Source organism: Typopeltis vanoorti, chromosome 26 (assembly GCF_054136105.1).
Source record: "Typopeltis vanoorti isolate ZY-2024b chromosome 26, IOZ_Tvanoo_1.0, whole genome shotgun sequence".
Lineage (NCBI taxonomy): Eukaryota > Metazoa > Arthropoda > Arachnida > Uropygi > Thelyphonidae > Typopeltis > Typopeltis vanoorti.
The window spans coordinates 22768108-22780863 of NC_143574.1; the positions used below are offsets into that span (position 1 = coordinate 22768108).

A 12756-nucleotide genomic window follows, 5' to 3' on the forward strand; every position below is an offset into this window, starting at 1 on the left:
ATTTACCAAATTAAATTTATAATTTACATTCAGTACTCTTCTTCCTATGGTTTTATAGTCCAACTTGAGCCTTGGTCTCCTGAATTTGTTGGTTGTATTTGGCCTTGTCTGTTCAAGTCTTTACTTCTCCAGTTTAGACATTGCAACATGATGTTGCTATCTGGACTAATAGTATCTATCCATCTTCTTCTTGGTTTTCCTCGTGGTCTTTTACCAAGAATTTTGCTATTAGTCTTCTTAAGAATACTGTCATTTTCCATATGAAAAAAATGTCATTCCCACTGCAACTTTTTGAATTGTATGTTATTTACAGAATTTATATAACTCATGGTTATATTTGACTTTGCCTGGTATTAATCATTATTTTAGTTTTCTGTTGACTAATTTTTAGCCTTATCTCATATGCTGATTTTTTTAATTCTAAATATGTTTCTTCTGCTTCCTCTTTGGTTCTCTACATATGCTACTGACTGATTTTTTTTTTCTTTTTAATGATGACCCCACACATGAAAGATCACAGGACCTATAACTACAGCACCATGCCTGAGTAAGTGATTTAGTAGAAAAAGGTAACTTATTGATATGTTTCTTAAAGGGTTGGGGGCTCTGCCCAGTGGAATAAACAGTATGGGGGAGATAGTTCCAAAGAATAGAGGTGAATAGAATGAAGGAAGAAGATAAGTTTGTTCAGTATGTTTGAGTTGGTTAGTGCATAGGTATTGGCTAGTGGCTTCTCTACTTCTTAGGTGGTTAGAAGAAAGTAGAGGAATGATAATTTGCAAGCCATATTTTGGTTCCTAGTTACAGGATCTGCTGGAAGAAAACTTCCTTGTTTCACCAAAATAAATATATGAATGACTCTACCTCAAATCGGTCTTTGTCTTATAAATCTATTCCAATCCAAACAAAGTTAGTTGCCTAAAGCTGCCTTACATCAGGAAATTCTAATCTCACACCGTCTGTCCAGCAGCTAAAAGCATCCAGTCACATCCACTAGGTGGCTTATATTAGAACTTTTAACCTCGATTTGTTCAGCTTCATTTATCATAAATAGAGCATGAATCTTTGACTAAACATAAGAAATAATAATTAATAGTTATATCATCTGTGTTGTTGTCTCCATTCTGAAACTATCAGTAATAGTGATAATCAGTGTATAAGTGTGAATATGAGATAGAGACTATTTGCATATGTTTTGTTGACATCTTTTCTCTAGTTAACTCAAGGGTGTGGGAGGGCTTATGTGTTCATCGTACATGTTGATTAATTTTAATGGTATAGATGAAAACACAGACAGTTAATAAGTAGTTATTTTCTTGTCAGTCTGTGTTCTCATCTATACCGTTAAAATTAATCAACAGTTAATTCAAGGATTTTAATGGTTTACTCTTTTACTTATGAAGACTATGTGAGCGTTATATTATTCAAGGCTACCTTCAACACAGTCGTGGTTAGTTAGTTATGGGATTGATTGTCTGAAAGTGTGTGTAAGAGAGAAGTTGAAGGAGCCATGTGTTTATTTTAGTTATAAATTTTTCAAGGCCAGAGTGACATTTACGAAGTGTGTTAATCGAGATGGTAGCTACCTTTGCTTTTATTGGATATGCACATACATAGGTTAGAGGAATTATGTGGGAAATGAAAATGCCACAAAGAGAACAAGTCCTCATCGTTTAAGTAAAAGTGTTAATGTTTATATTGAAGAAGCAGTGTATGAGCAGCAGTAAGAACGTTGTAAAAAAAAAAAAAAAAAAAAAAAAGCATGTGAGTGATTTTGTTACTAAAGAGATAATTGAAGCTAACATGAATGGCATGATAAGTGATGCAGAAAGTAGAACAAAAATAATATGGATTAATAATAGAAAATGCAAAGGATGATATACTAATAGGAATAAAATATGATGAATATGTCATTTTCCCAGACAGGAGATAAGAGAGAGTATTAATAGTCTTAATAGGATAGTAATAAGATAGTCTTCACCACTCTAACGTAAATAAGAATGAATGTGTGCTTGTTTCCTGAATATGGGACGTTGCCATTGAAAATCAAAACATTTAAAGTTTTTTTAAGTATTTAATTATAGTTGTACATGCTGTCTTTTAAATCTAGCAATGCATGCATTTCCACCAGCAACTTTACAGTTCATATTAAACACTTTACATTTGATCATGTTTCAACTTAGTGTACCTTTACATGTTCATCGTTGTCTTATATGGATAATGAAAATTTGTCCTATTTACTTGAAACTGCACATCAATTAGTGTCCTGGCATTTGTCATTACTGATCTTCACTTATCCACTTCTAATTGAATAGAAACTCTTCTTTCAGGAGTAACTTCGGTGCTTAGTGACCCAAACAATTTGAAAACTGATGTAACTTTTACAAATTATTTTTATCCTACATGTGACTATCTTTAATATCATTTCAACCAGTAGTATGTAAATTAAATTTCACTAGAGAATCCAGTTATCATCACAGTGGTAATTGCACTGCTTTTAAGAAATTGATCGGTTTCTTAGAAACCGTGAAATTTTGTGATCCGGATTTTGAGTAAATATATTTAGAGGCATTAATTTGATATAATGCTAGAGTGTAAACTAATTACAAACTTCTTTGAACACAATACAAATTCTGAAATGCTAAGGGTTTTTACTTTTTACAGCTTTTTTGAAATTTAGGTACTTCATATTGTTGAATCACCTAGCTGGCCATGGTGGTGAAATATACCAACCTACTTATAATCTGTATTCATGATATTTCAGTTTTATTGGTGCATTTCACATTCATCTTTTGGTATGGAAATATACACTATGGCTGATTGGGTTACTAAGGATGCATGATTCTTTGTCTGTAACTTTCAATACAGTTACTTTTTTTTTTCATGAAAAATCACTAGAGGGGCTTAATGTACCTGATCAATAGCTCCAGAAAGATAAGTTCTATTTTGTGTAATTGGGCAATATTACTTGCATTTTAGTCTAGTATTGTTTATTTTTGATAGCTTAACTGCATGATTGTTAATTTTGTTTTTCTGCTTCTTTTTTTTTTTTTATTGACTTTTCAATCTTGCCTTGTCTTAAATGAAAAATTGGCAGCATAAATGAAAACTGCACACCTTCAGTACAAAGAACAAATGCTATTAATGATATAGATTTTTCAAAAACGGTTCAGTGTCATGAGTGCAACATGTATGTATGGCAAAATGGGATGGATGTCTTTGTGGAGAGACTCAACAGGAGATGAGAAGGTATGGATTTGTAAAAAAAAAAGTGCAACATTCTGTTAGACCATGAGAAAATGCAATACAGACTGAAGGAATGGAAGTTAGAGTAAATGTTGGTGCAAAAGACTGTGAATAATAGAAATGAAAGTGAGTGAGACTGATGGAGTGAAAGAACATATGAATGAAGAAATGAAAGTAAGTCATACAGAAATGAAAAGAAGTAAGAATGACGAAATGGAAGAAATGTATGGCAGAATGAGAGGGAGTGAGATCATGGGAGCAACAGAGAGAGAGAGAGAGTGAAATTGCTGGAATGCAAGATTTTATTACCCAAGACCCCATGGAGTCAAAGACTCATCTAGGAGATCCTTTTATCAAACACACAGCTCATCATACCATGCTTTAAACACTCAAATTCTCTGCAGACACCACACTCTCAGGCAAGACATTCCAATCATTCACAACTCTGCATGAAAAAACCTGCTTCTCACACCCTCTTTATACAGTTTCCAGGGATTACCTCTGGTTCTCCCCTGATCTACCACCGTGTTCTGTAGAACCTCTCCAGCATTGATCCTATAATAACCCTTTAATAACTTGTAGGTCTCTATCATATCTCCCCCTCTTTCTCCTGTCCACCAGACTCTGCAAGTTGCATCTTCTCAATCTTTCCTCATACTTGACATTTCAGAGGTTAGAAACTACCTTAATCAGTTGCCTCTGGACCCTTTCCAACATCTCTTCATCCTTTTGAAAAAAAGGTGACCAAATCGGCATAATAGTCCTTGTGTGGCCTAATCAAAGCCTTATACAATGGAACAAGAATATCCCTACTTCTACAAGTCATTGTCCTCTGCATCATTCCCAGAAGCCTTTGTGTTGTCTTCACAATTTTTGCTATGTGTCCTCTAAATTTCAGATTCTTATCCACTATCATTCCCAGATCTCTTATTTCCTCCACCTCCCACAATATATCCTCACCAAACATAAATTCTGCATCCCATTTTTGTTTTCCAAATTTTAAAACCTTACATTTTGCAGCATTGGACTCACATCCCCATGCCCAATCACTCAATTTATTCAAGTCTTCTTTTAAGGCCACAACATCTTCTCTACTATTCATGGTTTGTCCCAACTTTGAATCATCTGCAAACAACTGAATATCTCCATCCAAATCTTCATCAATATCGTTAATATACAAGTTAAACAGCAATGGCCCTAAAACAGACCCTTGAGGCACACCACTAGTAACTTTCCTATTCCTAGATATCGCTTCCCCATACACAACTTGATACCTATCAGATAGACAGTCTCCAATCCAGTGCATTAATCTAATATCCAACCCCATCTGCTCTAGTTTGACTATCAACTTATCATGAGGTAATCTATCAAAAGCCTTTGCAAAATCTAAGTATATTACTGTATATCCTTCTCCTCTGCCCATGGAAACAGTCACCTTATTGTAATAAGTAAGTAGATTACTAAAACATGACCTCCCTTTAGTAAATCCATGCTGTCCATGAAAGATAATACCATTGTTGTCAACCCAATTCTGAATCCTAGTTCTCACAAGCTTCTCCAACAACTTAACTACAACACCTGACACACAGGCCTATAGTTTGATGCTTGAGTTCTATCACCTCCTTTATGAAAGTGGTGCAATCTTGCCCTCCTTCCACTCCTTAGGAACTTGGCCCAGTGCAAGACTCGTATTAAAAAAATATGTCAAGGCCGGCATCAACTTCCTAGCACATTCCTTCAGAATATGTGGTGATATATTATCAAGTCCCACAGTCTTATTTACAGTTTGCTCAACTCCCCATACACCTCTTGCTCACTTACAGTCAGTCTCTTTCTTCCCCATCATCAACTACTCTCAATCTCTCCATGAAGTCACATTCACAAGATTGAAAGACCTTTATGAACTGCTCATTAAGTATCTCCACCACACCTTCTGGAATAGCTGTCTTTATATCGTTTTCTCTAATCAATGTCATCCTTCCATAATCATTCTTTCTTTTGCTGGCTACATATCAAAAGTACTCCTTAGGATTCTTCTTGGCTTTGTTAGCTAACTGCTGTACCTCTCTTTAGCTACCCTCACCAACCAAGTCACCTGCCTTGCCTGGTCTTTGTAGTCCTCATGGAATTAGTTATTTCCACTTATCTTATGCTGCCTATATAATGCCCTTTTTCCTCTGTATCGCATGCTTAATCTCTTTATTCATCCATTTCACACCTACTTTATTTAACCTTCTCACCCTTGGAATACATTTAGACATTGCATCTACTAGATAGTTTTTGAAAATCCCACAAGCTGCGTTGATCTCTTTTCAAGCTAACTCCTCGTTCTATGCTACACCTGCAAGTTGTCTCCTGAGCTCTTCATAATCACCCCCCCCCCCTGTAGTTCCACATATACCCTTTGCTTACAGAGGTCCTCACACTGCTGGCAACCACCCAGGTTATCACCTCATGGTCACTCTCACGAATTGGTGGATGATTTGACACCTCATTTATAATTACATCCTCTGATGAGATGACCAAATCCAAGACCCTCAATCCTCGCATGCCCTCTATTACATACTGTCTGAGGTAGTTATCCCTCAAAAACTCAAGAAACTCATTTTCTTTACTTCCAATTGTTATCTCATCATTCCAGTCTATATTGCCATAATTAAAATCGCCCATTAAGATCACTCTTTCTTATTTGCTTGACTAATTTGATTATACATTTCATAGTCGCTACCATCCACATTTCCTGGTCTATAACAACATCCAACCAAGTATTTCATTCCATTCACCTCTATCTCACACCATACCGCCTCAAAACCACTGGCACTATTTCCCTCTTGCATCTCTACTTTGTATGGACATAACTCTTTCTCTATCATCAATAGCATTCCCCCTCCCTTTTTACCCCTTCTATCCTCACCAAACATCATATCCTTTCATCTCTATTCCTGTCAAGATGTCGTCCTCATCTAACCATGTCTCACTTATTTCAACAATTTTGGGGTAAACAGGCTCAATTAGTGCAACCATTTCATCTGCCTTGTTTCTTACATTTCTAGCATTTGTATATAAACACAACAGCTCATTCCTGGATCTACAGCTAGTTCCACTGATAACACTCACTCGATGTGATATCTCCATGCTCGACTTGGGCTATTTCTATTTCTGCTTATTCATTTTAGAACCATCTTCAATTCCAACTGTTTCCTCTTGATCCCAGGTCATCCCATTCCTTTCCTGTCTACACATGCTCTCACATCCTCTTGGAGCATCCACCTTTCTCATGCTGTGTACCCCTGTCCACCCTGAGCCTCCCCATTTCCCTGTTCATCTTGCACTCCCATTTTCCATACTCATGCCACTTACTTCCCCATTCATAACCACCCCTTCAGTCTCTCCTGTCTTACTCTCCTGCCCTTCCACGTCACTTCCCACTTGATCTGATTCATTCTCTATACTCACTTCTCTACCTTCCAGCAACAGTCTCGCCAAGTGATTCACACCATAACCACTCAGATGCAGTCCATTGCTCCCATACAGTTCACTTCAAACTCATTCCACACATTAAATTGTACTCCCCTCTCCTCACACATTTCAGCCAACATACCATTCATAATCCATACTCCTCGCCTCATCTCACCACAGTCATACTTAGGCAATATGCTTACTACCCTTCCTGTCACACTTACACCTGACTTCCTGTCTCTTTTATCCATCTAAGCAGCCTAGTTGAGGGAAGAGTTGTTCAAAATGAAAAATTAAATGAGGAATATGCAAAGTGATATTAGACATTTAGTGCAAAGAAATGAAGGAGTGCATAAAGATAGAATGGTGGAAAATAGAGAAAAAGAGGTGAGGAATAACTCGATAATAGCAGTATACATGGAGATTCCATTATTAGAAGTTTGTTTAATGAGAGAGTCCATAAGGTCTGCTTTCCAGGAGGAAGAATGAGCAAGATAATTCATGATTTGGATATTAGAAGGAAACAAACAAAAAGGCTATTGGTAGTTGTGGGAACAAATGATTTAGTTGAATATAAGGATGGATATCAGGAGCTTTAGGAGATTGAAAGATAACAATATAGTGGGAAAGATTATCAGTGTGTTTCGAAAATATGACAATGATGACTCGAGATGGAGAGCAAGAATTATGGATGCTATGTTGGCAGAGCTGTGTGAGGAAGAAAGGAGTGCAGTTTGTAGATGTGTGGCATGGATCTTCACAAAAGTGACAGATTGCATTTGAATTGCTTTAGAGTGAGTGAATTGGAGAAACTGTTATAGAAGGAAGTGTAGTGAGTGATATGAGCAAAAGATCAGGAGGATGAGGCGATGTAAAAAATCAGGAGAGGAAAATAGATGAGACTGAAGTGCTTGTTAATGGAAATAGTAACAGTATGAGAGATGAAGAGAGAGTTGGAATGTAAAAGGGACAAGGGAAAAAACGAAGTTGGTGTGGACAGGGAGACATGATCTCTCTCTCTCTCTCTCTCTCTCTCTCTATATATATATATATATATATATATATACACAGACAGAGAGAGAGAGAGAAATGTGATAATTAGAAGTGAATATGTGAATGGGAAAGGTCAGCATAGTAATGGCCCAGGATGTTTGGGGGGGGGTAGTAGTTTAGTCTTAGGAGATATAGGGTAAGTAGTGTTAAAGATGACTGGCAGGTGTTGTGGGGAAAGCACAAACAACAGGTAGCATGGATATGACTGGTTATATACCTCTGATGGCATGGCTATATTATTAATTTTTGCACCAGGGAAGTGCTCCTCTGATCATAGAGTCTCCATACATAATTTTTTTCCTTACCTTGTTTTTTTCGTTTGTTGATTCTTAGTTCGAACTACCTACTTCTTTCTCTTCTCAGCTCCGCTAATCTCTCGTCGTTTCTGCAATTTTGATCTTTGTGCTGTGAAGGATAGCATGCAAACCTGCTATTTTCTTATTTAGGTCCATTTTGTACTCCTCTGTTGCATGTTCAACATTAATTCTGACATTAACATTTTCTATCCATCGATACTGTCTACTCCTCTACTAACACTTGCTTCATTCTCTCCACCCAACTGACGCTGACTCTCACTCACTCACTCACTCACTCACACACACACACACACACACACACACACACACACGTATTGCACTGTGCGAAATCATCTAAATTCAGTTCACCCAACAGTGATGACTTTGCCACCATTGCTCTACTATGCATTGGCACCATACTGACAATATCTAATTTAAATAAATAATAGAAGGTTTTCTCAAAAACTAAATAACCCAGTCTGTCATCCACCCATATAATACAAAAGCTACAATGAATTAACTTAATCTTATTAACTAAATTATAAAAAAATGGGAGTCTCCGTAGCTCAGTCAGTACAGATGAAGCGCTTTAGTCAGAAAGACCTAGGTTCAATTCCTGTCAGTGACACGAGGAACCTTTATCTGGTCTCTTTCGACTAAAGGTGAGTTAACTAGTCTCATATGGAGGGGGAGAGTTTTTTCTCCCAGTAACTCGAGTTTTTCATCCCTCAAAGCAGGCAAACTGGTCCCATGAACACACGCAGTCATAAAATATACTACAGCAAGGAAGGCAATGGGAAAACCATCTTGCTCGTAATCATCTCCTGGTATGGTAGCATATAGCTACCCCCACCATATAGCTGAGGGAATAGGATATGATGAAAAAATGATATATCTTTCAGCAGCGGTAATAACACAGCATATCCAATGAGCCAACTCATAGCATATGTTATAGTCAGAGGTTTTAATAGAGACAAGTTGCTTTTTCAGTCTTTTCCAGAGAATTGTCTCCAGGAGGATTTGAATAGACCATCTATGTGACCAGATGAGTAGAGCTACCATTTCAGTGTTGTAAAGTGCATGGTTTGAAATTTGGAAGGCAAAAACATTGATTATCAGGCATGTATTGAAGGATGAGGAGAAATTATATTCTTGAATTAATCCTTCACCCAAGCATGAGCAAACAGAGCTTTGTGTGTGAAGTATCTTTGTGACTAGTCTATATGGAAGTTCTTGATTAACATCATTTCCTCATTATCCCATAATGAACAGTACACTCTCTTCCTTTCGAACATGTATATTAATGTAATATATACATGCATATTGTAATATAAACATCCGAAAGGTAGTGTACTGTACATCATGGGATACTGAAGGTGCTAATGTGAAAACAACATCTGTTTAGAAGTAGTCTAGTCAGGAGAACATCATGTGCAAACTTGTTTGCTCATGCTTTTGAGTAAAGGATTAAAACAAGAATATAATTTCTTGTCAGGTGTAATTTATTTGAAGTGGGGGAGATAAGAGACTTGGAGTGATGGTGAACATTGACTTAAAAGTTAAGGGTTACATTTCAGAAATGATGAGGATCACAGCGTATGACAATAATGAGGAAGATGTTGATGTGTAGAAAAGAAATAGTGGTCATAATTCCACTGCATAAAGTGATACATATACACCATGAAGATCTGATGGTGGCAGTAATAATATATATGTAGCTGAGCCTTAATTAGGCCATATTTGGACTACTGTGCTCGGATTTGATCTGAAATCTATTCATCTAAAAAACTAGAGAGAGAGAGAGAGAGAGAGTAGCTAAGTTAGTTTTATTGTTTGAATGTTGATGTGAGAAAGAAAGTTTATGGCAGATGGAAATAGCATCTGCAAAACCTATGGATAGAAGGAGAGATAATATGATTGGGATGTTTAATTTGGTGAGGAAGTTTGTGCTATATTAATGCATTAGTGGAGAGAATGAAGAGTGTTTGTTTTTTTCGTCTTGGTAGATAAGCGGAATTCATTGTTGTCTTTTTGTGACAGTTGCAGAAAGTTAACTACTGTGATGAGTCTACACTATGACGATCTGGTGGTGGCAGTGATACTATTTATGTAGTTGAGCCTACAGTGTGCATCTCAGAGCTGATTTATTTTCTGTTTAAAACATTCCTTTGCATTTTTCCTTTGATATAGTACTCTCTTTTTTTTAATGTCCAAAACTTGGTGATCAATTCCTGTTTTTAAATCTCCTGTGTACTTGTACTATCTACTAATCATAAAATACAGTATATATATATATATAAAAAAAAAAAAAAACAGTACTGAATAATTACAACTATATGTTATGGAGTTAATTGGTTTATTAACAAAGAAATATATGTTTGCACATGATGATATGCACATCCACAACTATCGGTGGAATCTTGGTCAAATAAACCATTAATGACAGTACCTTACATGCTCAAAATGGGCACCTTAATTTTTAAACAGGTTTGTAGCACATGCAAAGGTTCTCTGTCATCTTGAAGAACAAGTGCTGGGATATCTGGTGGATCGTGTAATTTTATCCTTTGTTCATCAAGGTTTGAAGGCAGGTCATGGTGGAATGCCCATTCCTTCAACATACCCCCAAACCATTTGCTTTACCAACTTTGTATGAATGAAAATAATGCATCAACAATAAACGTCTTTTCTTCCACCATCAACACCATTGCTATAGCTAAATATAATAGCCTAGACTATACACGTTCTCTTCTATTAATGTGCATGCAGTTGTGAACAGCATATCTCATTTTGTATGTACTGAAGGGGATGTCGAAGTTCAGTACTGTTTTTTGCACTATACCGTATTACTATCACCAATAGTGTAATCAGTAAGCTTTTCTTTTATTTTCTCTTCCATAAAATTATGAAGTATTCCTTTTTATTGAAATATAGCATTAGTAATGTGCCTGATCTTAAAACCAAGTATATACTATTATTATCCTCCTGGTCTCTGTTTTTGAAGTGCCTCGCTAACACATTTAGAACAAAAACATACCCTTGGTTGGAAAGACCTGAGTTAGAACTGTGGAATTTCAGCTGAAGTGACTAGGCTGGTCACATACAAAAGTGGTAGATTTTTCCTTCCAGAAATTCAGGTTTTATTTCTGTAAAAGCCAACAAAATTGCATACAATTGACATATATAATGCATGTGGCTGATAACTGTAGTCCTAACTGTAAACTAAAATAATCACAACCAACCTTTTTCTTGAATTAAAAAAAAAAAAAAAAACATTTTTGTAGATATGGAATAAATTTCCTTCTCTTGTTTTCTCTAACAAAAACTAGTATTAAAGAAATTTTTTAAGTTACCTTTTAGAATGACTAATTGGATCTTATAGGTATAAACAAGTCACATTATCCAGTTTCCTATTTTGAAATTTGTTCGGTTTTATCTTCATGTTTTTAAATTTGACAGCTTATATTTTCTTTCCCTTTTTCATTGTTGCTTGAGTAAATCACCTTATTGTTTCAGAAGAATTTCATCACTGATGCTAGTGTTATTTATCTTACCTCCAATTATATCAGTATAATATTTCTGGAATTATTCTGCTAGCTTCTCCTCTTTTCTACTCATTTCTTAAATGGTGGTTTCTTTCTTCAGTTCTGAGCTGTTGCAGTAACTGCTTCAGTGTTTTCCTTATTGACACAATATGCTAGTTTGTGATATCTGATTATGTTGTACCATCTTAATATATCATGTGTTTAGTTTTAGTCATTAAAAATGGTTTCTTTTCCCTGAATTTCCCTAATTTGTCAACATATTCTCATTTGTTCAGTATTGAAACAATATGCTATACAAAGATTGGATTAGACATTTCATCAGAAACCCCCCATTTCATTCTTCATACTTCTTATAGGCTTGTGGGGGGTCCCTCCCCCAGCTATCAACTGTTCTAACCATAGGATCACTGTATATTAAAAATGTGCATCTTTTACCTAATTATTTCTTCATACTGTATTATTTTCTTAATGGATAAGAATCAAGGAATCTCATTTAATTCATTTATTTTTTAATAGTCATGGAAACCTCAGCCACCTCCACCACCATTATTTGATGATGATGAAGAAGATGAAGATGACTGGTTGAATTAATTCTCTATCTTCAAGCAGTATTTCATATTGCTTAAAAGCAATGATAAACTCATCAATACATGAATAAGAAAATAAGATAATCTCATTTGTTTTAGAAGTTATTTAATGAAACTAAAACAAACATTAAGTGTACATTTGTGCCTTGTATGGCAGCTAATGTTATTGTTTAAACGACAGAATATTAAGAATGTAAATTATGATACAACAGATAATTTTGTTAAGCCCGAATATGTAATTATGGCATTCATTCCAATATACTAGTGAATTTATGTATTTGCATTTTCCTGTCTTTCTTGTCTTGTATTTGTATTTTCTTACACACATCAATGACTGACAATAAATTACAGTGAATGCAGTGGCATCGCATGCCTATATCTGTTAGGTTTGCTGTCGTGTGACTTATGCAACCCACACTACAAAATTCACTTCAATTTTACTACATTTTTATCCGTATTTGACTGTATTTTATGTATGAAAGAGTGTATTTTAATTAAGAGTGTACTGTATAGCACATCTTAATTGGTCCAGTGCAATTAATTGTAATCAAATCTGTGTAGAGTGGGGAA

General features: G+C 35.7%; 1 protein-coding gene across 8 annotated transcripts in view; it reads left to right on the forward strand.

Moving 5' to 3' along the window:
• Window positions 1–12549, forward strand: part of LOC150092408 (FK506-binding protein 15-like) — a 398069-nt gene extending 385520 nt beyond the window's left edge. For all 8 annotated transcript variants that reach the window (XM_090415127.1, XM_090415130.1, XM_090415126.1 and 5 more), the window contains one exon: window positions 12116–12549. Coding sequence is in view for 3 of the 8 variants with exons in the window: in XM_090415129.1 (XP_090271255.1) it covers window positions 12116–12190 (75 nt within the window). In the remaining 5 variants the exon portion in view is untranslated. The remainder of the gene's footprint in view (window positions 1–12115) is intronic.
• The last annotated feature ends 207 nt before the right edge of the window (window positions 12550–12756 follow it).